Genomic DNA, 24,162 nt, shown 5'->3' with positions numbered 1-24,162 from the left:
TCCCAGCGCGGCCCTTCCTCGGGGCTGAACCCGCCTCAGGGCACAGCACCACCTCAGCACTGAGCCCCTCACGCAGCGGGGCCCCCACCGCGGCTGAGTCCACCTCAGGGCGCCGTCTCGCCTCAGGGCTGCGCCTTCACAGCGCGGCCCTTCCTCAGGGCACGACACCACCTCAGCACTGAGCCTGCCTCAGGGCACCGCCTCACCTCAGGACTGCGCCTTCACAGCCCTTCCTCGGGGCTGAGCCTGCCTCAGGGCACGGCACCACCTCAGCGCCGAGCCCCTCACACAGCGGGGCCCCCACCGCGGCTGCGCCCACCTCAGGGCGCCGCCTCACCTCAGGACTGCGCCCTCCCAGCTCGGCCCTTCCTCGGGGCTGAGCCCGCCTCAGGGCACGGCACCACCTCAGCGTTGAGCCTGCCTCAGGGCGCCGCCTCGCCTCAGGACTGCGCCCTCCCAGCGCGGCCCTTCCTCGGGACTGGGCCCGCCGCAGGGCTGCGCCCCCCCCAAGGGCGGAGCCCCTCACGCGAGGCCCCTCCCCACCAAGGGCTGAACGCGCCCCGGGGCGCGGCCGCCTCAGGGCGGGACCCGCCTCACGACGCAGCCCCCCCCCTCCGGGCGGAGCCCCTCACACAGCGCCTCCCCCCGGCGTCGCGGCCGCCTCAGGGCGGGACCCGCCTCACGACGCAGCCCCCCCCCTCCGGGCGGAGCCCCTCACACAGCACCTCCCCCCGGCGTCGCGGCTGAGCCCGCCGCAGGGCGCCGCCTCGCCTCGGGCCTGCGCCCCCCTCCCGGCTGGGCCCGCAGCAGCACCGAGCCCGCTCCGGCGCTTCCCCGGGCCGCGGGGAGGCGAGGCGCGTGCCGGGGGGGGGGGGGCCGCCCCGGCCCGGGAGAGCCGCGCGCTGCCCCGCCCCGCACGGGGGAAAGCGGTGCCGCACTCCTGGATTTCAGGTCTGCTGAGGAGGTGAATCCCGAACAAAACATTTCTTCTATTCACATTTTGATGCCTCTGAAAGGATATTTTTTTATTCATAAAACACATTTCTCTTCTCGGAAAGAAGATCACACTATGCTGAACCGTAGCCAGTAGAGAAATGGGCAAAATGATGTGATACGTGAACTAAAACACAGTGGATGTCCAAAGAATTGCAGCAGACACAATAAAGGCTAACATCTTTTATTACATTTTATAGATTAAATATATTTTCAGTAGAGTCTCTTTTTTAAAACACACAAAAGGAAAAATACATTCTTCATGTACATATGAAATACTGACCACATTGCAGAGACCATGTATAGTGCAAAGTACGAACACAGCAACGGAGACATCACCACTTTGGACGATTATCAGAATTTTTTTTTCTACAGTAAAGTTAGAGCAATTCAATGTTTCTGCTTCCAAAGAGAATTCCAAACCCTTCATGTCTATGGCATTCCCTGGGGTCATGCAGGAAAGGTTTTTTTACTTTTTAAACCTACTATAAAATCTTTGCATTGCATGAAAAATTATCAAACTCTGCAGCTTTAGCTCTTGCACACATTCATAATCGTAGCACATTTATTACAACTGCAGTCCAACTCCAAAAACCCCCGGAAAAAAGAAATAAATATATATATATAACCTGGTAAGGAAAAAGGAATGCATCAGACTGATTGTTGCAATGTCCACGAAACGTGTACCCACATGTACACACACGCGCACACACAAGGTGGAAGATGGCGAGGTGTGATTGAGCATCTCCTATTACTAGCTTGCAGCGAGGGCACTGGGTTGCATGTTTCACTGAACCTTTAGTGTTTTTCAGTACGGGATGTCATTCTGGTAGTACTGGATCATGTCGTATGTCCTACTCCTAAAGGAGGAGAGCAAAGCCAGAGGCAAAGGAAAGTTAAAAACACTGCAGCCATTGTCACAAAAACAAAAATCAAGATCCCACAGAAGCAAAACATGGGTGAAGGAAATTAGCTTCTAATCAAAACTAGCCCTACACACTTTGAAGGCATCGTGAAGGCCATTTTATTGTTATCAGCAACATAAAACATCCTGCTCTTGTTTAAACTAGCAGAGATTTCCTCAGCTAACAGCATCAGGTCTGGACAAACGGATCACTGGATCAGCAGCTACCATGTTTCCAAAAAACAGTTCACACTACATCCTCTCACCCCTCCTTAAATCACAGTTTAAATTTCATTAAATTGAACTGTAACACTACTATTAGGAGGCCACCTTGAGCAAAAGCTTATTCAGCAGAACTGGGCCTGAAGCAGCAGCATGGAGAAGGGAGAGCAGTTCGCACAACGGCAGTAGTCCAACCTGGGCAGTTAAGTGAGGCTCTTCCCTCCAAGTTTTTTAGTACTGCTATGCTAAAACAAATTACTTCCATGCCTCTTATAGTGGTGAGAACAGTAAGACATAAGCTGCTGCTCTCCTGAACACAACACACTTGTGCTGCAAAAGCAGCTTGGAGCCTGCGCTTGGAAAAGCCAGAAGCACCTCACATTACACTGGCAGTTTGCTTTAGGAGAAGGAAAAAAACTAAGATCTTCAGGACTGCATAAAGCCAGGAGCATGTGGAAATAAAAGCAGTAACCTAAAATAAGAAGTCTCATAATGAAAATAAAAGTAACAAGGAAAATAGCAGCATTAAAAGCAACATCTCTAATGAGTGACTGAACAAGCAAATCTAAGCCTTGTAACAGATAACTCAATTATCCATAGGCAGAGATTATCCAAGTCACAGACTAACCATGCCAGGCAGAGATGCTCCAGCTTGCCAGAACTAAGCTGGCTCTGGGCATTCACACAACCGTGTAACTGAATTAATAACACCCAATACTAATCTGGGGTGCTGAGCAGATGCACCAGCAGGCACGAGGAGATCCAATTCTGTTCTAGAAGGGTTTTTCCTAGCCAATAAGCCCTGCTTGACCCAAGCTGACCCCATGTGTTTGCCCTGAACTCCTCACTACATCCAACAAAATTTGTATTATGTAGGATATATATATATATATATGCTCAATGACTGGCTGGGAGACAGAACTGACTTGTATTTTATGACAACAGTCAGATGTGGTTCTTTAGGCTCAGGTCAAGGATGGAGCAGAAGCAATAGCTACAGATGGGAAAATGTCAATAGCAGCTCTTATCAAAGATGATAAAGCATACACTTAAGATAAGCAGGAAAAATACTACAGTATATTGGCTAGCTGGTCATTACGTTGATTTTTAAATTGCTAAGTATCTAGATAGAACTGTTTAGTCCGTTCAACATACTGACTAGCAGATCCCAAGTAAACATGGCCCAGCTACGCAGGCATTCAAAAACCACATTGCCAAAGTGTTTTATACTCAAGGCATTTTTTCTAACCAGCATGACACTATACAATAAGTAACATATGGTCTAGCAAAATGATTAACATTAATGCAATACCAAGTCATGAAGAAAAATTCAGTGGAAAGATCAGAACTCATTTATAGAGAAGAACCAAATATACTTTTGCACAGACTAGCAGCTTAGTGTGTATACAGGTCTTCACACTCTACTGCACACACAGCACAGATCACTGAATTTCAGAGGGGTATTCAGGCAACTTAATGCCGGCAAGCAATTACAAAAAATGATGTTAAAAAGTAACTGTACTCCTGTTCGAGCTTCATTCTTGCTTGGTCCAGTGGCCCTGCAAGTTGGTTTCTAAGAAATGTTCCCTTTTACAAAATAAAAGGCAACAAGCTTCAAGATAATTTTCTTTTCATTCTGACAAGCAGGCCTGCTATTGCTGTTGCCATCCGATACCATTCTTTACTATCCACTCCTTTATAGGTCAGAGATGACCCTACCCTACAAGGGCATAGCACACCTAGCCAAATCACTCCAACAGTATAGTTGGGCATCCCTCAACACAACAGCCAAAATGCTTAACATTCAGGCTTCACTCTGACAGCAAATTTTCCATTCTTTAGACCAGATAGTCTTCTTATTAAATCAGCCTGGGTTTAGCCTTTCTCTCCAACATAAAGGGCAGAGATACAGCATATTCAGAAGCAAAGCTGCTACCCCACATTATCGAAAACTCAAAGAGACAACATTCAGTATCTGAGTGATAGGACTGTACTTTTTAGCTCTGCTCAAAGTATGACCAGCTAATTGGTTCACTTTTCCTTTAGCCCTAGAGAGAACACATGCATAAGGCAGCAAACCTGTTGCTGAGGAAGCAATTCTGGATGATCTTAATGATGAAATTTGCAGCCTCCCGTTCAGTCATGTTGGGGCTGAACCTGTGCCTATATGCAGAAAACCACAAAAAGCAAGAGCACAAGTTAGTGAGGTTTCCTTTGAGCATGATACAAAGGAGTCTTCAACACCAGGCTGAGCTTGTGCGATTTCATTTGCAGCAAGCATCTACTTCCTGTGAGACTACCCTGATCAAATTATATAACGTTTTAATAAGCACTTCCCTTAAGTCTTACAGTGGACACAGATGTTGTGAAGTTTTGATCAGTTTAGTGGTAACTCCAGGAACAGCAGATCCCTCTTTCTAAGCAGCCGCTGTTTTTAAAATACCCATGCATCTAGCAGTGACCTTGAGTTCCAAACCATCATACTTTATGAATCTGCGCTTATTTTTAGGAAATTTGTAGGAAGTTATCTGCGGCAAATATCGAGCGCAGAGCTAACTCTGGAGGCATAAGCCTGGAGGGCTATTTAAAGTGTCATATTAGAATTTGTATTTGCCTAAACTGTTGATGTTACAACATAGTCATATCCAGTACTGCATTATCTGTAGAACAAATTTAAAGTTGCCATGTTTAAGATTCCAGCATCATTTGAGAAGAGTTCAGACTCGGGAACATATTATCTCTATTAAAACAGATCTTTCCTTTACAGTCTTGCTGTGCTAGTGCTAAGAACTTGAAGATAATCCATGTACCTGCCCAGTCACTACACAGCCTGAATTTAATTCTGTGAAAAGGCCTCAGAAACTCCTACGTCTTGAGATATTCTATAAACAAAACTAAACTACTATTTTTAAAACACTAAGGCATAAGACATTTGGATAACATGACACTACACTCACTGCATAACTTGTGACAATATACACTCTACAGAGAATGCATACATACTTTCCAGTTTATGCATACACTTACTTACTTTAACAGCTTGATTGTCTGCCCTCGGAAACAGGGCAGCCCTGTATCCAGCATTAATGTAACCAGTGAGACTACAGCATCCATGTAAGGCCTAGAGAAAAAGAGGACAAAGGTTACAGTACTTAAACTTCTGTATCCTTAGTAGGTAGAGCAGGCAAGCTGAGGAGTTCAACGAGCTGGATCACACCTTTTTCTGTAGTTAAATCTACACATGTAATCCTCTTACATTTGCTGAGGGAGCTACACCGTTGCTTGCAATCTGTCACTTTAAATTTCACTCCTTGATGTCAGACTACCAGATACTCAGAGTGCTGCAAGAGGAACAGCCTCAAGGAGGGTTATACAAAGCAATACTTGGTAAATAACACTCCTTTGGCAACAGAAAGGTGAATCAGTGCATCAAAACAGTATAAAAGGCTGAAACCAACAATACCACAGTAATAGATTATCTTCTAATTCCCAATTACTCTGCGGAATTCTTTGCTACATCAGCCCAGCTTCCCTTCTCCTTCCTCTCCTCCCACTCAGAACATTTATTACCTACCAAGCTATTACTCTACTACTTAGATGACATCTTTGCCTTGAAACAAAACTTCTCCAGAGTGCTCCCCCTCAAGGAAGCAGATTGATCTTTGCTTCAAGACAGCCCCTTTTAGGTCTGCTAGCTGAGGAAATTTTATTCTGTAAGATAACATCAATAATACTTTATACTTGTGATAGAATGAGCTTTTATCTGGACTGTGTCATACTGTTCTCCTCCTACTCGCATGCTACATCATCTTTATATAAATTTAGCAGTGCTCCTCCAGGTTACAGCAAACCCCGTTTACTTGGTATGGCACAAGGTAAAGCTGCAAAAATCTTGACTGTGACTGGCCAGCAATAATAGCTAAAGAGTTGGGTTACCAAAATCTCTGCCTATTTTACAACAGAAGTTGTAGCACTATTTTACATGTCCTGCCTAATTAACTCCAGTTGAAACAATGGTTAACATGGTTGTCAGATTAGGAAAAACAAGAAAGATTTTGATTCTCCTGTAGTTCTTTACTGCAAAGTTTAAATGGCATACTAAACTGAGTGAAGAAAGGAGAACATTACATTTATTAATTAAATACAATATAAACATCTCAAATGTCACATAAGAACAGAACAAAGTGAGACTGTAAAATTACAGAGCTATTAAACTGTTTCAGAGTTTGTACCTGGACAGTTGGCATCATTATTAAGGGATGTAACAGACAGCCTCAGACCCCTGACAAACAAACGTTTACTATTATTTAACTTCTCATCTGGTTTTAAGTGTGCAAACACTTCCACTTTTGAGCATGAAGAATGCCTCACCTGACTGCCAGATAGCCTCTGACACACATCTCCATAAACCACTTGAATGGAGTTGCCTCCATTTTTCCTCCCATTATCATCACCATCTCATCAGTCAGCTTAATGTCTGGCTCCCAGCCCAGATTTCCACCAGGTGAGCTTTCAAACATGAATCCAAAATCTGTGCACAAAAGATAAGCCGGCTCAGATACTTTGTTGGTTAATTGTGCACTGTCGAAGCTGACAGAAGAAAGGAGAGGTGGATTTCACATATTAATACCTATTTTTTGTCTTCCTACCAACTGAAAATAAGCTTTGGTGAAGTATAAGAATATCAAAAGAACCATGACTATGACATTAGACTAGACTAAGGATCGTGATGTCAAGTAAACTCCTTGCCAAAACATCACTGGAGTTCCAGAAAAACAAATCTAAAGCAGAGTTTAGTCTCACACAGCTATATACATTTACTAGTCAAATTTAATTCACACTCATACAGTGATGAAAGGAATCCAAAGATACATTTATATATCCACACACACATCCACAGATAGATGTGTATGTGTGTACATACTTTCCTGAAGCTGGTAAAATTTTGCAAAACTAAATTTACACAGAAGCAGCCAACACAAATATACATACAATACTAAACAGGCATGATAGAAAATTCCATGCATATTTACAAATTATGAAATCAATATATAGATTGATCTCAAAAGGGAAGTGGCTTAGTATCTTCTATGAACAATATTTTACAGCAGAAGGAAAAGATGCCTACAGAAGTTCAAATGTAGAGGTAACTGACCAATATGAATGATGTGTCCCTTTTTGTCCAGCATGATGTTGCCATTATGCCTGTCTTTAATCTGGAGCAGAAACAGGAGAAGACTATATGCAGCCATACTGCGGATGAAATTATAGCGAGCCTGTACAAACAAGAAGTTACAACGAATCAGAACACAGAGAATTTAATATCTCTCTTCTCCATCCCAGGAGCAGATGCAGCTGAAGAAAGTGTTTGTCTCCCCCCCCCCCCCCTTCATGATTAGTTTGAAGCAATGTTCAATAATATTCTCCATATATCTACAACAGCAATAACTTCCTTAGCTAACTTACTCATAGCTAAAAATGGATTATCTGCATCAGAAACCAGATACAGCATTATGGTAGTCATTATCCAATTATCTGTCATTATTCCTTATAGCTAGAATGTTTCTTGGTTGAGTTTTGCTATGCCTGCCAACTGATATTTTACCTTTTGGAATGCAAGGGTTGACTCATCTCCATATTGCCTTGTAAAGTAATCATACATCCCAAAGTCTGTCTGCCTGCCCAGCTGGTCACGGGATGTGCAGTCAGGAATGCATTCAATAACACCGCACTGAAGGGGAAGAAGAGAAACAGGTCTGTAAAGCACGTTCCCAACATATATTTTGTTCATGGCTCTTGGCAGTTGTACAGGTCCCCTGGGAAATGTGGGGAAGCCCATAGATCACTGAATACAGAATTTCTAGTTTATTCATAAAAAAGTAGATCCAAACATTGAGAACTTCCATGCAACATAAGACAAGATTTGTGACTTTCCCGACTTGCACAATGTAGTCCCCAAAAATCAAACAGCAAATGCGAACAACCACAAGCAGCAAAAATTCAGAGCCAAAAGCTTTAGAAAAGCAGGAAGCAGGGGAGAAAAGACTCTTTTGCCACTGGTACTCCAAATATTTGGCAGAAGTTATGTGGGCAGTATTTCCTTGCAGAATGGAATTTTTGTATGTGCTGGAAAAAATAGTCTTTTTTTTAAACTAGGAATTATTTTCTACAGCTCTAGAGTTAACTGTGCACTCACCCCAGGAGCTGTGGCCACCACTCTATATGGAAACACAAAAAGATCCAGGCCTACCAGCTGAAATATGTTCTTGAAGAGATCGATGATTTGTAAAGCTAACATGTCCTGTTATACAAGAAAAAAGTTGCACAAGCATTAGAGGGGTTACGGATCGTAAGTCAGGTTACAAAATGCTCTGAAGAACTCTGAAGTGAACATTAAGTTCCCCCAGAAGGTCTGCAGATGTGTGCTTGTGCATTCACTATGGCTCTGGGGGAAAACAAAAAGGGAAAAGATAAATGCTGTTTAAGTGGGTAGCAGGTAACACTGAAGATTTAACTGCTGACCTACGGAGAACAAACTTTTCCATCATTCTTTGATAAGAGGAGTACTAATAACTCCAGCTATAATAGCTAACACTCCCTCTTAATTAAAAACAATCAAACTTCTCTGCACAACACACCAGCCTGGAAGATACTACTGTTACCAGTATGTTACTACTATGTTATGCTACCAACTGAGAAACAAACTTCAAGAAAAGAATTTAAAAACATGGCATTAGATAAAACTGTCTTAAGAGCATGACCTATGTTTCCAAACCAGATTTTCCACAGTGGGACAACACAGTTCTCTCCTCAGTCCATAGCTAATGGGGATTCGAAGGATTCCAAAGAAAAATATTTGTACACTAATATTATCTTCTTCTAGCATATTGTTACCTACAAATCTATCTTCTGTAACTGCAAAGCCTGGTAGCTTTGTACCTGTCTGCAGTCATCGCCCACTTTAAATATAGCTGCTTGCCAACAGATTTTCTTACTGTCCACCCCTTCTTCTGCACTTTCATCTATGGAATCAGAACGGCAACGCAGACCTGCAAAAAGAGTACAAAGCAAAACCCAGACATGGAGTTTTATTAGTACCTTATTAGTACAACATACCCCCTACACTGAAAAACAACATTTCACTACAGGTCCACTATAGAAACTTCTGCCTTGCAAGGTAAATTCCACAAGACAGTTCCCTTCCTGTATTAGAACCGGAACATAGACATCAAAATAGCTTCCATGGTCTACTTGGAAAATGCCTAAATTACATTAAACTAGTCAGCTAGAATCTCCCACAAAATTTATTATGAGAAAAGGCTGCCAAAAAGTATGGAGTCCGCTACAGTCTAGAAACCAGAGAAGGCAATTAAATTATAAACCAGTCTAAAGTAACCGATAAAATTTCTTTAGGATGCCTATGTGGCCTGCTTTCAGGAACTAAAAAATGGCAAAAAATAAATTTAAGTTTTCAGAAATGAGACAATTTCTATCCTTCCCTCCCCATTTTATGGGGTTTCATTTCTGAGCTGAACCTATGTGGATAAAGTTCAATATGGAAACAATTTTACTGCAGTAGTACAGCAGTATGTCACTGAAAGCAGGCAACTTTAAAGGAATTGCTGACTCTTAATTAGTAGCATCAATATTAAGACCCATTTACTGACCTTCCTTTTCAAGCTCACTAACTCCACATCGTTTCACTTTAAATTTGGCCAGGTAGGGCGCTTTTGCTGCACTGAAGTGGTATAAATACAAAGATGATGAGTGCAAAGTAGCCAAGCAAGAATTTCTAGAAAAAAAACCTAAATATGATGAATTAATTTAACGGAGGAATAGAACATGAACATGTTACCTCTGCATAGGAGTTCCTGATTTGTAATCAATATCCAGAACAATAGCTTCAGGATTGCTGGGCAAGTAACAGCCTGCAAAACGGAGCAGACAGCTGAGAACAAATTTGTTGGCTAGCATGACAATGGAAGAAAACTAACGTCAGTGTCTGTAACTTCAATACAGACACTTCTGAATTAAATAAATGTTAGAGGTGAACTAGAGATTACAGTCTGGGAGCCGCAAAGGATGCGGTACCCTTTCCATTAGTCAGTGATTGCCAGAAACTAATAGAATACAGTTTCAAACTAATACTGCAGAATCTTTACCACAGAAACGTACAGACAGGACTTCTCTTTCAGTAGTCCCTAATACGACGTGGCAGCATGTCCCACTGCACTAGGAAGGGCCCTAAACAACCAACACATGGTAGAAGAATCGAGACCTGTTAGAGATCAGGAAAAGCTTTCATCAAACTCCATTTTAAAGGGAAGATTCAGATGGGGAAAACATATGTTCAAGAGATGCAGGGCCTTCAGATAACGATGTTTCAAGGGACTGTTTAAGGGAGAAGAAGAAAAATGAAGGGAACTGGACATGCTTCACTCTCGAAATCACATAGCTTCTTAAAAGTGCCTCATCTTTTTAAAAAAGAAAGTGGTCCAAAGAAAAAGTTTATTTATCTCCCCTTTTCAGACATATGTTGCTATTCATATTCCTTATGTGTGTTACCTAATTTGATTGTAAGGGCTTTTGGGCAAGGATTTCATTTTCACGCACAGTTTTGATACACCATAGAGAAATCACTGGCTGGGTTACGGGAAAAAAAATAGAGAGAGAGAGAGAGAGTACTTCTATGTTTCTAAAGAGAAACAACACCAGCTGTAACAGAAGAACAGCCACCTAGCTGCCAGCACCAAAACTGAGAGCAGCCACTTGCCAGAGATTTCAAGATTTGCTTATAAAAAGTATATATTCATGCAGAATGTAAAAAGCCCACTATATAATATGGTTATAACACTTCTTACCAGGCTGCACTTTCACCTCAGATAGAGCACTCAAACAAGCTTTTTTTCTTTCATCTCCTTTAGGGAATGGTCTAGAAAGATGAATATATTATTTATCTACATATTATATACTACTTCGTGTACCAGTCTAAAATTTGTTTCAAATTTATACAAACTTCATTAAAAATGTTTTTTTCCTACAAAGACAAAAGATCTCTTACTGCAACACTTCTAGTGGATTTAAAGGCTCAGTATCTAAGGAGAACCTCTGCTATGTTAAAGAGTGTTCTTCCTTTTAGATTTAATGCTGATTTGTAAAATGACATATAGACCCAAAAACCCAACAAGAAACTGACAAACCCAAACAGCATCAGAGATGTGAATGAAATAAATTAGGGTTCTTCCTTATACAGAAATTTGAGCAAAATTCCTTTTATAAGCACCACAATAGTTACACCAATATAATTTCCCTTGTGGGCCTTATTCCAGAATAAAAATGTTGCTTTGAAAGTGGCATAAAGTAACTGGAAAAAGACAAGCCAGCAAAATGCCTGTGCAATTACACGCCTAATTTGTTCACATACTTAGCATGACTGCAGGTGCCAACTGGATAATTGGTGACATGGTTAACGATTAGTATGTACAATTACCCAATTTGCACGGGGACTTGTGTTAACCATCTATGGAAGTCAGTCATGCAATTGCACGCTCACCTGGTGTACAAGCATGCAAGTGAAAGGTATTACTTATGCTACGGTTTTAAGTAGTACAGCAGACTACTGAAGCAGCAACATAACACTAATGAATTCATCATAGATGATATATTTATTCACTTGTGTCCTCTACAAAGCAAACAGCAGTTCCTCCACATTGTCTTTATGTGGGAGATGTCTAAAATACAAATGCATTTTAAGGTTGGAGCACAAGATGAAATGGTTGCAAATTATAATTATTTACAGTTGCTTAATTATGACTTATTCCTAACAAAAGGTGGTTTGATTTCATCCCAAATGTCAAGATATTGAGATCCTAAACTCCCCTTTTAATTCATCCTACTGGGTGAAAGCATTTGGGCATGCACATAAGAGACATCTGATATTTGACAGTTGGTAATGTGAATGTCCGTTAGCCTGATGTCTTCAAGCTGGTGGTTGCAAGGCTTCATTTTAAAGGAAATGTGTTCCAGGAAATACATTCTGTGCAACTTTCAACTACTTTCATACACCAGAGAATGTTTTAAAAATATGCCACAAAACCACACTTACAGACGTAGAGCTTGTGTGCTGAGCTGCTGCCATCCACTGGCAAGCTTTATAAAAGTTAAATTACATATTTTCACTGCAGTCTTTACAGTCAGCAGTGAGAGCCTCTCTGTGAGCAAGATTTTCAGTTTTAAGAGAGCAATCCAGTGTGAGTGACATCAAATCCGTCTCCATAACAACAATTTATGAATGAAGGAAAGAGATTTACATATGCAAAAAGAATAATCCTCTTTGTATCACACTGCACAATAAAATGTCTTTGCGAAGAGGAAAAGACAGTTTCATGGAGTCTTAGAGTTTTAGCAGAAAGTAAAGCATGCATGAGATTTACAGGGTTTTGTTTATTTGTTTTTAACTCCACATAAAATGTGCCTAAGAAGTTATAATAAGTTATTTTAAAAAAAAAAAAAAAAAGACAGTAAGCCTGTCAGACCCAAACAATGTTGGTCTGTTGATGTAATGTTGGTCGCCTATCCAAAAAGCCAAATTAATGGGGCATGTGACAATATAACTAGACAGATGGGATTTCAACTGGCATAAGAGCACTGATTGTTTTACCAACTCCATTTCTGTCTCAGCACACTTTTCTGTGGAGCCTCCTTCCACTATCACCAACCACAATATATTTGCTAAAATCAGTTTTAAAACTTAAGTTCAAGTTTACTGCCATGTACTTCCAGAGTAAAATGTTACAGCTGTTTCAGATGGAAGGACTGCTAAATCCTGCTTAAAGCATAGAATACTGAGATCAGAGCAGATACGAATTATCCCTAAGTCAAAGTAAAGCAAGTCTTTGCATCCTACTACAACTGTAAGTTGCATAAAAAACCAACCAACCAAAAACATTTCTTAACATAGGAGTAATTAATTCTTTTTTCCTGAAACACCATCCCACTACCTCTAAAAATCAGCTCAGCCTCTTAACCAGGACACTGGTAATTTCCAGAACAGTAAGCCCCAAAAGAGCACAACTTACTTGATAATGGCTGAAACATTGGTGATTTTATTAAAGAAATCAAATTCCCGTTGGTAGAACTCCTTGGCTGGGCCAGATAACGAGCTGGTTATCTCCTCTACTAGTTGCTCCAGGAGTTCCCCTATGTCAGCTGCATATAAAAATGAAAGCATCTGTGTCAGAAGCTTATTTCAGAGAGCTACATGATACGGGGAAGGGAAATAGTCATCTTTGGTTAGTGGTAATAATAATAATAATAATAATAACAAAAAAAGATACTGATGCAAAGATTGCTGCATCTCTTTTGATGCATTCTGTCAGGCAGAACAATTCGATAGAGCGGACCCTATCTCTTCAAATGAAGAGGAGAAATTCCCTAGCTAAAAGTATTCCTCCTGCCAAGAGAGGAGGCAAGAAGGAACTTTAGTCTGAACTGAGGCAAGGAATAGGAATCAAGCCAGATTAAATTTTAAAGCACTCACGATCTTTTTGGTGTCCTTCTTCATCCAGGTAGATATTAGTTTTCATGTTCCAGATGAACTGGTGAGCCAAGAGCTGGGATTTGGCAGCTGCCCACAGGATATATTCTCTAACATAACCCATCTGCAACAGCATGCAGTCCAGGAACAATCAACGACTGTTACAACTCAAGGAGACTCAATGTTAACTGCTTCTAATAGCTATTCTTTGAAACTTAAAATTATTTAATGGCTGGAAAGAAAATAAGTGCAATCTCATTCACCTTGCTAAAAAGAACTTTCAAGAATGGCAATGTATTCCAACAGGTAGGAGATTAAGCCTAAACTGTTTTCAGCTTTATTACTGACTTGTTCTGTCATTCTAGGTAAGCTACTTCCCGCCTCAGCACCTTTTTCTATCTGTTCTATCTGGATTTCAAATCTTTTTGAGCTCAGGGTGTCTCCTAGTTAGTTTTCTACAAAGTACAGCATAATGGAGTCTTTGGTCTTGCTTGGCATCACTAAATGTTCCTTTAATGTGAGCTATACAGACAACTTCATAATTTTGGTGGCAAGAACTGCACATGATGGCATGGTTGCACAGAAATTCTGGAAAGCAGGAACATAAACTTACAAAAGAAGTTGAAATGCACAAGGCAAACCTACTCACTCTAGGGGTGGCATTCCCTTTCCCCTACTTGCAGCTACTTCTCTGCTCTCTGGAGATTTCTGTTTGACTATGACAGTATCAGACAAGACTTTGTGATGTTTATGCTCTGCACTACAGAGGATATTTATCTATATGAAGCTCTCAAAGAATAACTATATACAGTCACCTACACTCCTGGCTGGGATGTCTTCACCTGAAAATAATGCACTGACCAGTGTTCAAATACCTTATGGGCAGACAATAATGATCCCAATTTAATGAACTGTGAATTTGGTCCTCAAGTTTTGCTTCTGGCTTCTACAAGATGAAGATAAGATCTAATTTCGTATAGATGATGGAGATCCCCCTCCCTGCCCCCCGATGTCTTCTCTGTATAACTCCACAGAAAAATAATTAAGGACAGTGATTTTCATTTAATTTCACTATTACTCATCTCACACAGCTCTTCAGAAGCTTTATTCAGACAGAGTGCTCAGCTGAGATTTCCCATAACAAAACCTCGCTCCTTACAGATAAGCTACATAGCCTCTGTTTTCTCAAGTTTACCTGTTCATAATAAAGGTGCACCCAAGCAAACCTGTCTCCAGAGACAATTAATTTTTTTCCTGTATATTAGGTATAAGACAATAATACGCAGCATTAGTTTAAACTTAAGTTTTGTCTGATTTGCAGTCTTAAGTATAAAGGCTGTTTTAAAAATTTCCTTGATTCATACACAGCTGTTTCATGTCCTTACCTTATCATAACGAAGTGCCTGCACAATCTGTGGAATGTAGAATAAAATGGCATCCTGAAAAAAGAAAAGGCGGCAGAGTTTTTTTTATCATTATTATTGCTGGTTTAGTAGTTGGAAGGGAAGACAGGTCACATGCACAGAGAAAAGCTCCCTTTATTTAGGTGATGAACAAAATTTCTACTAGCACTGATTTTTTATTTTAAACTACGTATGTGCCACCTTCTCAAATCAAAGGATTTTTCTGCCCAGCTACCCTCTTCAAAAATATCATCAACAAATATGTATTTTACAGTCTTTATAACAAGTTTGATAAGTGCTAAAAATTCAAGCCTTCTTCTGCTTCAGAAGAAACACCTTTCCATTGAGAGGAGAATATCTGAGAACTGAAAAGAACAATCTGAGAGAAATGGTCTGAAGAATTCAGCTTAATGTGATCTATAAAAGACAAAGAACTTGCAAGTGAATAAGCCAGTAGTATGCGGGACAATCAACGTTAATTTTTCATCCCAACCTATTCACTCTCTTCAATGCGATGTGCCCATTTAGCACACCTGCCTCTTCACAGTATTAAAATGAAGCCTGCAGTCACAATGACTGAGGCCACAACTTTACTTGAAGTATTAGGCTCTCTTGGAAGACATCTTACCGGAGGAAAAGATCGCAGGACTTTAACTCCATACTGAGCTGTTAGAGGATGAGGCGGATACATGCTTGAAAAATAGGAAAGGCCAGTCGGTGGGTCTGTTGGTGCCCAGCACAGAACATGGCTGAGCTCAGGTGCATCAGCATCGATTGTATGCCACGTAACCAGGTACTGAAAGAGCAGGTCAGACACGTTATGAGTTTATAGGACCCAGTAATACCTGGGTAATACTCAGGCTGTAACGCTATAATCTAGCTTCTTAAAGCATGGAAAGTGAAGCATGCTACATTTTATTTTACAAAACAACTATTCATCTAAAGCATTTGTTCTTCCAGGGAAACCTAACTATTGGAATCACCTCACCTCCCTGATCACTGGATGAGGTTTGTGAGGCAGAGTTACAAAAAGCATAATACAGCAGAACCAGCATGGGGAGAAAGAAGAGAGGATGAACCCTTTTATAACTGTCAAAGGTACAATTTTCCTCTCATCTATTTTACAGGTGATATACAGAATGCAGCTCTGATGAGACTGTCCCTCACATGACTACAGTGCTCCACTGCAGATCAGCATGAGGCATTTCCTCCATTTTAGAGACTCTGCCTCTTTTGACACTGAGAGAATGGGTTAGACTTGAAATCAACTTCAGCAGCAGCGCACCACCATGGTCACCATGTCCAGTGGTCTTTTTACATGTTATGTGAAAAGAACAGAAATAGTGGCTGTACTGAAAGTGATGGGGTTTGGAATGCTTTATGTATGGCAAGAATAGGTCCAGGAGCAAGGTGTACAATCAGCTAGCTAGCCACAGACTCGTAGTACCGAGATTCTTGCCTCGGCATCCTATTTCCATAGCTATTTTGTCATTCTCTCCCCTGAGTTATGCTTAGCACTAGAACACATTCTGTCTTAAGTAAAAACTGTATTTTCCAATATATCTGTAGGAAACAGCCTATCTGAGGCCCCATGACAATATCAGTATTAACAAATACCTTTATTGCTTCAGGAACATCGCTAACAGCTCCTGGGTCCAACCGAACCAGACGAGTTACTTCTGTTCCAATAGCTTCAGTGTTCTTAAATCTAAATATAACCAGGAATACAACAACATTATTAGTTAATTTCAACAGTCTCTTTATTTATCAGAAGATGAGAACAGCAAAAGGCAGAAAAGTACGTGCTTAATAAACAAATAGCCCAACTATAAAATGGTGTACATTGAGGGACCAATATGCTGTGAAAAGAGGATTCAGGAAGAACTAGTCCTCATCCAATGCCTTTGTATAAAGCACAACTACTTTAGCCCACTATCAAATTCTTGGCTGAAAAATACTGTCTGGGATTCTATAGAAATCTGTGCTTAGAACTCTACTTGGCAAAAATCATCATTGCTGTAAGTGGGAAAGAATTTCCTTTCCCTTCTGTAGCCAACTATGCAAATTCTTCTGTTATACTGATTAAAGCACAAGCCAATATATAGGCAGAACACTTCATTCCAAGATACCTTTAGCACTGTTTAAATGCTACAACTACTAATGGGTGAAATGTTATTCAAAACTGAACATGATTCCTTCTGAAGAAAACACTGTCTATGTGTCAATGTAGAGAAGGAACTCAGGCTCCACTAGAGCCTGAGCCCAGTGTGTGTCTTATTAAGCAGTCTGGTTCTTTTCATTTCAAAGGTCTCAGCCAGGTGTGAAAAGATGCAAGACTGCTGTAAACAGGAGCAAGTGCCATCAGTACTTACAGTGTCAGTACTCATTCAACCTCTAAGAAAGGTAGCAGGAATTATATCAGTTCTTTCTTTTGAAATTTCTCACCTGGTAGGCAGCTGTACAGCAAGATGAGGAGAAATGCTCCAAGCCAGATTCACATTATCTTTCCATTGCTTCTCACTAAGACTGACATACTTAGACCTCCAGTTTGCCACACTGCTCTCTCCAGTTTGATCCAGCTCTAGCTCAGGGGAGGAGAGTGGATTGTACCATGTGATTAAGCGTTCAATCTCAGTAGCCTGAGGGAAATAGATTAAAAACAAATTATTTTTTGGAAGAAAATAAAATACTCCACTTTCACCCTCTCACATTGCTTTAGTATATTTATCCTGCAACAACTTCAAGGTCTCAGAAATTCATGCAGTGCCCCTATTTTTCTGATGACCCACCAGCAACGAGAGCAGTAATGTCCTCCGCTTCATGTAGTACTTGTGCAGCTGCGTCCCTCTGTTAGTCTTCTTGGACATCCCTTGAGGAAAGGATAAAAATGTTTTCAGTGGCTTTTCTTCAGTATCTTAAATGCTGCTTTCAAACTGTCTACATGGGGCAACCTTAACAGAAGCTAAAGAACTGAACCAGCATAGGACACTTGTAAATTTAGACCTGAGTGACTTCAGAAAGTCAGCACTGCATCTGCTCATGCAGTTGTTCTCTAAACACACTGAGTACGACAGGCTATAGGGTTATTAGTTTAACCAGTGTTGCATTCGCTTTAGAAGTACAGCAGCCTACTAAAAAGAAGAGCACATAGCTTATAGCTGTGCAAAAATACAATTCACAACCTAATGCCGTTCTGCTGCCCGGAAAAATCACTAAGGCATGTGTGCACACGTAATGCAATTTCTTTTCAGGAGTTCAATATATCTTGACCTCCACTCCTATCTTCTGCACTGCAGAACTGAATGGTCTATTGAACAAAACAGCTAGTTTCAAAACTTCGCTGTTTGCTCCCAGTGAGGCACCATTCCCACACCACCACCATGAGTTTGGCATTAGCAATTAAATACCCTATCAGGAAAACATGAGCCCAACATTAAAGGCAAATACCAGCTTTAAGCAACATCTGCATATAAAACATGCTGTGAAGTGGGATGCAATGAGCTTGCTGCAATTAAAGAGATACCTGATTTTTTAGATATGGTTGACATGCCACTGGATAAAGGGTAGGTATTTATCCATCCTTGTGTAGCCTGTTGCCGAGATCCAACGTTGATATCCAGGTTGCTCCTAGTGTCTTGATTATCTGACAATAGAACACAAGATCTAAAGTAGAATCTAATCAAACAAACTACAGGTTTTTGAAACTGCATGTAAAGGAACTCACCAGGTGGCACTAGTTGGCTGGCTGTCAGATACTTTTTGTCTGAGAACATAGCTGTCCAAAACTTGATCAATATGCTAATATCCTCACGAAGCCTCTTTTCCCCTTGTGTAGGGAACTTTGAGGGACAACTTAAAGATATCACACAAAAAATGTGAAGTTGAAGGCAAAACAAACAAAACCCCAAAACCCAAATCTAATCAAGCCATTTTTTTTTTCTTCTGACCAGAAGCTATGAGAACAAGCAGCCTATGCATCACTACATTTTATCCTCATTCCTTTATTCTGTCTGACTGAGTAAAACTTTCCTATTGCAACTGAAGATCAAGAAGGCAGGCTGTCAGCATCTTGGATTCATTCGGAACCTAATATTATGACTGACTCTGACCTCCTCGCCTTGTCAGATGCTGCTGTCAATTACATCATCTTCTATTATGCCCACGCCAAATGTTGAAAGCACATTTATCATCAGATTCTGCAAGGATATATTTTCAAAGCTGTATGAACCATTTCAGCCATACACTCTGCAACAGTAATTCTTTTAAATCTTATAAATCTAGGTACAGTTTTTAGTATTGCATAATCTCCAGAATAATGAGAGAAAGGAAAGAATATGAACTGCCCTGAAGATACTAGTTTATAAGCCACATATACATCTGGAGCTTATATCTAAGCCTCATCGAGATAGTTCATGAACTATACTGAGGCACAAAAGAAAAAAATGTCTTTGTTTTAATGGGTGAAAAAAGAAAGGAAGGAATTAAATCACTACAAGAGAAAGACAGTTGCTGCTTTGAAGTATCAAAAGATTTAGGAAATTGCACAAACAGACTTTCAGTGAGTAATTGCAAATAAAAAGAATACCTGAAATAATCAAAGGCAGTTGAATAAATCTTTTCTCTCAACACATTTCGAATAGTTGCATTTGGAACCACATCAGCATGCAGCAAAGACAACCCCAGAGTCAGCAACCTAATATAAAAAAATATTTAGACCATGAAATTTTTTGCATTTCCACAATGGTGACCAAGGCAATACCATACCGATCCTACTAACAGCTATAACTCCATCCAAGTCATACAAGGGAAAAAGTGTCCGTTTAACTGTCCTTGACAAACTGTTTTATTATCAGCGTGTTCCTAAAGCTGTGGCTACAGGACAATAGAAAGTTGAAGCCTTCAAGTCATAAAAAGTGAAAACAATTGACGTAGCAAAATTTTACCCAACTGATGCATTGACTAGATTCGTGACATGGGCAGTTCATTACATAAAAGTATCCCATGAAGTTTTCTGAAGCACCAGAAATGATTTTCAAGCTGATTTAGCTAGACCTACTTTGAAAACAGAGCTTAGACTCTAAATCATTCCACACTTAAAAGAATTTTCTCCATTTAAGGCCAATGACAAGTTACATATTTGGCGTTTAGTTCTTCCCTCTCCCCCCACCCCAACTTTATTTCCTTCCACAAAGAAAGAAAAACCCCACTCACTTAAAACGTGGTCCAATTGCGGCCACATGACGATTCAAACTGCCTTTCGCTCCTCCAATGTTCAAGGAAAGAGACCGTTGGAGCAGGCTGGAGAAGATCTCTATTTGGTCAGAACTGCAGTACTTGGCTATTTCAAATCTCTGCACCAGAAACTGAGAAAGAGACAGACATGCCATACTTCCTTTGATTTTTTTTCTCTCAAAAAACCAGTCTTTTCTGTGTCAGATACCTTTTTCCACCCCCCAATTATTATGCTCCTTTAAAAAGAGCATGGCTCCTGGTTTTAAGGCAGAGGAACTACAGTCACAAGCTGCACTGCCTTTCCAGAATTATGAGACCAAACAGCGCAGAGTAGCTTAATTACAGTGTCACTGCAATGTCATCATAGATGCAACATTCCAGGAGAGAGATACGTACATCTATCCAGATGTAATGTGGGGTGACCTCTGGTGGACAAGGCCTCGGCTGGCTCTCTTCTGAGGCTGCTAACGGATCTGCTTCTTTCTGCTCAGCAGAAAACAGGCCAACTTTCTGCTCCACTGTCATTTGCCAGGCTCCTGCCATTTCCCGCATGAACTACAAAAGAGAAGACTACAGTGCTTCCTGTTTCAAGAGCATCTTCTTGTGTGTAAAGCACAGACTTTCTCCAAAGGGCACACAAGGATCTGAACACATCAATTAAAAATCCCTGCAATGTTAATGGAGAGGCAGAGACAGGTCTATACACCCCACCTGAAATAAAGTGTTTCTTCCACATCTTAAATTACAAAGGGAAGAAAGACCCCCTCAGAAGTTCAGTTTGTAATGGAAAGACCACACAGCAGACAAGCTCTGTATCTTGCTGAGGAGACTGAACTGTTAATCACCTGGTGCTGTCCTTTCTCCCCCTCTACTGAAGGAAACTGCCTCCAACACCATGGCAGCAGAGACAAATATACGCCACCTTCTCATGCACAGCAGGACAGTCTGGCTCATTAGGGCACACAAATGATGAACCGCACCAGAGAAAGCTGGCACACACTCACTTTTGTTGGCCCTGCTCTAAGGAGCAGCACCCTCTGGTAGAGGGGAAGCCCAGCAACTGAGGGTGCTCACCTGATCTCCTCAACAAGATACACAGAAGGTATTTCTCACAAGCCTAAGAGAAAAAAATGAAACCAATTTTTAATAAGTTAAGCCACTGCAATGTGCATGTGGAACTGACCTACATAAATTCAGACTGATAATTATTCCCAGCAAGCAAAACATTTAGTGCTCACTCATTGGAGCTATTTCCAAAGGCAGCTTTTTCCATCTGTGTGTGGTGAGTTGCTTTATTACTACTAGATTTGTCCCCTCTTCACAAAATACAGCTGTTCTAGCCTGATACAGGATTAGGACATTTGCAAGCCTATTTTTAATGCAAGGAAACAATGCCAGACACCAGAGGCTCTGAATGATGAGCAGGGGCATTGATTTCCATTTGTTTTAAAACACTATTATATAAATTGCAGCAGTTCAGGAGCCAATTCATGAGCAGCTCAGGTACCTGTGCAGCAAAATCAGTTCTACAGCTGAGATCCTAACAACTTTCCTTGGCTATATCAGCCTGCGGCTGAGAGTGCCATTTCCCACAGTCCACTTAGTGAGGGCATTCAGACTACCATCAATCCATTAGTCTACCAGGAAACCCCTGCTTAACTGATTAACAAAACATTTAACATCCTTATTTGAAATGGATTCACAATAACTGTGACTCTCTCCGTATTTTTCTCTCCTCCCCCCCTTGCAGGGGTGGAGAAAGAATTGTTAAATAGCTTCCTACCGGCACTTCTATTCCATTCTTGGCAGCAAGCAGCCACTCCCAGCAAGCAATTGCTGTTTCCATGCCATGTTCATTGAACATTCGCAGGGGTCCCCAGCACAGATGATGAAGGAGCTGGGGATCACAGTCTGAAAACAAACATTCACACAGATTTCTCCAACAGAATCAATAAGAAATACTTTTCACATCAGCATGAAATTGGTGTGCAAAGTATGTGATAATCAGTTCCTAATAAATAGCTTTTAGTTTGAGAGGCTTTTCCCTAAAATAAGTATAACTGAAAAAACCCAAACACAGTTTTGCTTCAGACTGATACTTACTGGGTTTGTATATAGGTATTTTTGTTGTTTATTACTCTCGGCATTCGCAGCCAGAAAGCAGAACTCCTTTTGTTTTTCATTACCTTTGCTGCTTATTAGCAGTGCAGTCAACTTAAACATGGCCTGAGTATAGAATTCAGTCTGGCCCAATTCAAGAGCATCACTGAGCTCTTTAACCATCAGTTTATTCAGGTCAGATGTTCGTCCTGTAGCATTTGAGAACTGAATCATTCCAGAAACCTGTAAAATATAATTCTTTATTCAACAGAGAGCAATATTTTCAGGAGCCCAGTTTGGGATCAGTTGTGTGCTGAGTAAGGAGATCCACTATAAACAGAGATATCTCTTGTTAACTACTTTGCTAAAGCTCCTTAGCTTTACCAACAATCTAAGAACTCACTGCAAGACTAACAATAAAATCATCTGCTTAATAACCTAGGAAAATTACACCCTTTATCTTGAAAGGGATTTAACTTTAAAGTCCATGCTTAAATGAACAAAGAACCATAGAACAATTAAAGTTGGAAGGGACCTGAAAAGCCATGCTGTAACTGGTAAACGCTCTACACTCAGGAGAAATGCTGTACTTACCTCTCCTGCATAGCGGTTGCGCAAGTTAAGAGAAGCCATGAAGTTGGAGTAGTCTTTCTTCACACAAGTGGGTCTTTCTGTTAGCTGGGTTGCCTATGACCAGACCACATATAGCTGTTTACACTGTACCTATCCAAGCACATGAGTTTTTTTCTATTTAAACCTTTACAGAGGTTTTACGTTTAGTTTTCCTTGGGCTTAGCATCAGAAGAATAGTACCAGGACCAATGAAAAAAAACGAGTAAGGGACACATGCATTAATTCCATGAATACAGTCTGAGATCAAGGCAAAAAAAAAAAGGGGGGGGGGAGCCATAAAGAAAATCTCTGGGGCTGCTGTTCCCCTTTCATGAACAGGTAAGGAAGAAGACAGAAGAGTACAAAGGATCTTAGCTGGTGGAACAGCTACAGTTTTACTCTCTTATTTGTCATCATGTTACTTTTCAATATTTTACAGATCATCATCATGACTGGGAGATAACTTGATTTGAGACAGAAAGAAGTAAGGTATCTTTCAGAGTAAATGCTCAAGTACTATGGCAAAAATGATAAAGAAAATCCATATACCTGGCTATATTGAATGTTATCAAATTAACATGACAGCTATACAGCTACATGAACAAACAAGCAAGAGTTATGCGTAATACTCACGCCCAAAGTGGTGTTCTGTCTGTTGTAGCCTGCGAAGTGCAGAATACTTTCTGTAGCCATAGCCAGTCCTGTGTGCTGGGACAAACCTGATACCCAGTTCTGATGTTTGTTTAAGTACTCCTGAGAGAAACAATGATGTTTGTTGGAAAACTATTGCATTTTTCTAGAAAGGGCAGCTCATAACAAGTGGTGCATCATTGTGAACTACCAGAAAACTCAATTATACATATATCTGACAACAAACACTGTCTCTACGCTTCCCTTTTAAGCACTGCTCCCTTGGCACTAGGGAACTCTGAACGTCATCCTAAATACATAAAGAGTAAGATTCGTTCCATCTTGTAAAAGGTAAGGTATCTGAAAGCTGATGTCTTCTTTAAAGGGAAACACTTTTCACAAAAAGTACTTCACAAAAGGAAGTATTTTGGACTCCCTGGAAGATGGGAATATATTTAGTTATCCTTTTTCAAAAAGGAGAGTCTCTTGGGTTTTTTAGGGAAAGAAATACAAACCGCAGGTAGATTTGC

The 24,162-nt window shown here is 40.7% G+C and overlaps 1 protein-coding gene across 3 annotated transcripts in view; it reads right to left on the bottom strand.

The window, feature by feature from the left end:
• Positions 1–1,096: 1,096 nt before the first annotated feature.
• PI4KA (phosphatidylinositol 4-kinase alpha) overlaps positions 1,097–24,162 on the bottom strand; it is a 67,014-nt gene continuing 43,948 nt past the window's right edge. For 2 of the 3 annotated variants that reach the window (XM_026091952.1, XM_026091951.1), the window contains 27 exons: positions 23,636–23,755; positions 22,985–23,077; positions 22,477–22,633; positions 22,074–22,201; positions 20,687–20,845; positions 20,270–20,421; positions 19,644–19,751; positions 18,783–18,910; positions 18,582–18,701; positions 17,848–17,927; positions 17,504–17,697; positions 16,676–16,766; positions 15,687–15,854; positions 15,041–15,094; positions 13,659–13,779; positions 13,198–13,327; positions 10,981–11,051; positions 9,975–10,047; positions 9,787–9,857; positions 9,059–9,168; positions 8,316–8,420; positions 7,725–7,850; positions 7,275–7,395; positions 6,491–6,650; positions 5,151–5,240; positions 4,199–4,282; positions 1,099–1,853 (listed from right to left, as the gene is read on the bottom strand). In XM_026091952.1, coding sequence (XP_025947737.1) covers positions 1,802–1,853; positions 4,199–4,282; positions 5,151–5,240; positions 6,491–6,650; positions 7,275–7,395; positions 7,725–7,850; positions 8,316–8,420; positions 9,059–9,168; positions 9,787–9,857; positions 9,975–10,047; positions 10,981–11,051; positions 13,198–13,327; positions 13,659–13,779; positions 15,041–15,094; positions 15,687–15,854; positions 16,676–16,766; positions 17,504–17,697; positions 17,848–17,927; positions 18,582–18,701; positions 18,783–18,910; positions 19,644–19,751; positions 20,270–20,421; positions 20,687–20,845; positions 22,074–22,201; positions 22,477–22,633; positions 22,985–23,077; positions 23,636–23,755 — 3,066 coding nt within the window. In that variant the 3' untranslated portion in view covers positions 1,099–1,801. Of the gene's footprint in view, positions 1,854–4,198; positions 4,283–5,150; positions 5,241–6,490; positions 6,651–7,274; positions 7,396–7,724; positions 7,851–8,315; positions 8,421–9,058; positions 9,169–9,786; positions 9,858–9,974; positions 10,048–10,980; positions 11,052–13,197; positions 13,328–13,658; positions 13,780–15,040; positions 15,095–15,686; positions 15,855–16,675; positions 16,767–17,503; positions 17,698–17,847; positions 17,928–18,581; positions 18,702–18,782; positions 18,911–19,643; positions 19,752–20,269; positions 20,422–20,686; positions 20,846–22,073; positions 22,202–22,476; positions 22,634–22,984; positions 23,078–23,635; positions 23,756–24,162 lie in introns of all 3 variants that reach the window. The other variant, XM_026091950.1, reaches the window with a different exon arrangement.

This window comes from Apteryx rowi, unplaced genomic scaffold (assembly GCF_003343035.1).
Source record: "Apteryx rowi isolate R43461 unplaced genomic scaffold, aptRow1 scaffold_93, whole genome shotgun sequence".
Classification (NCBI taxonomy): domain Eukaryota; kingdom Metazoa; phylum Chordata; class Aves; order Apterygiformes; family Apterygidae; genus Apteryx; species Apteryx rowi.
The sequence above is the reverse complement of the archived record's forward strand: the minus strand, read 5'-3'. Positions and strand labels throughout refer to the sequence as shown.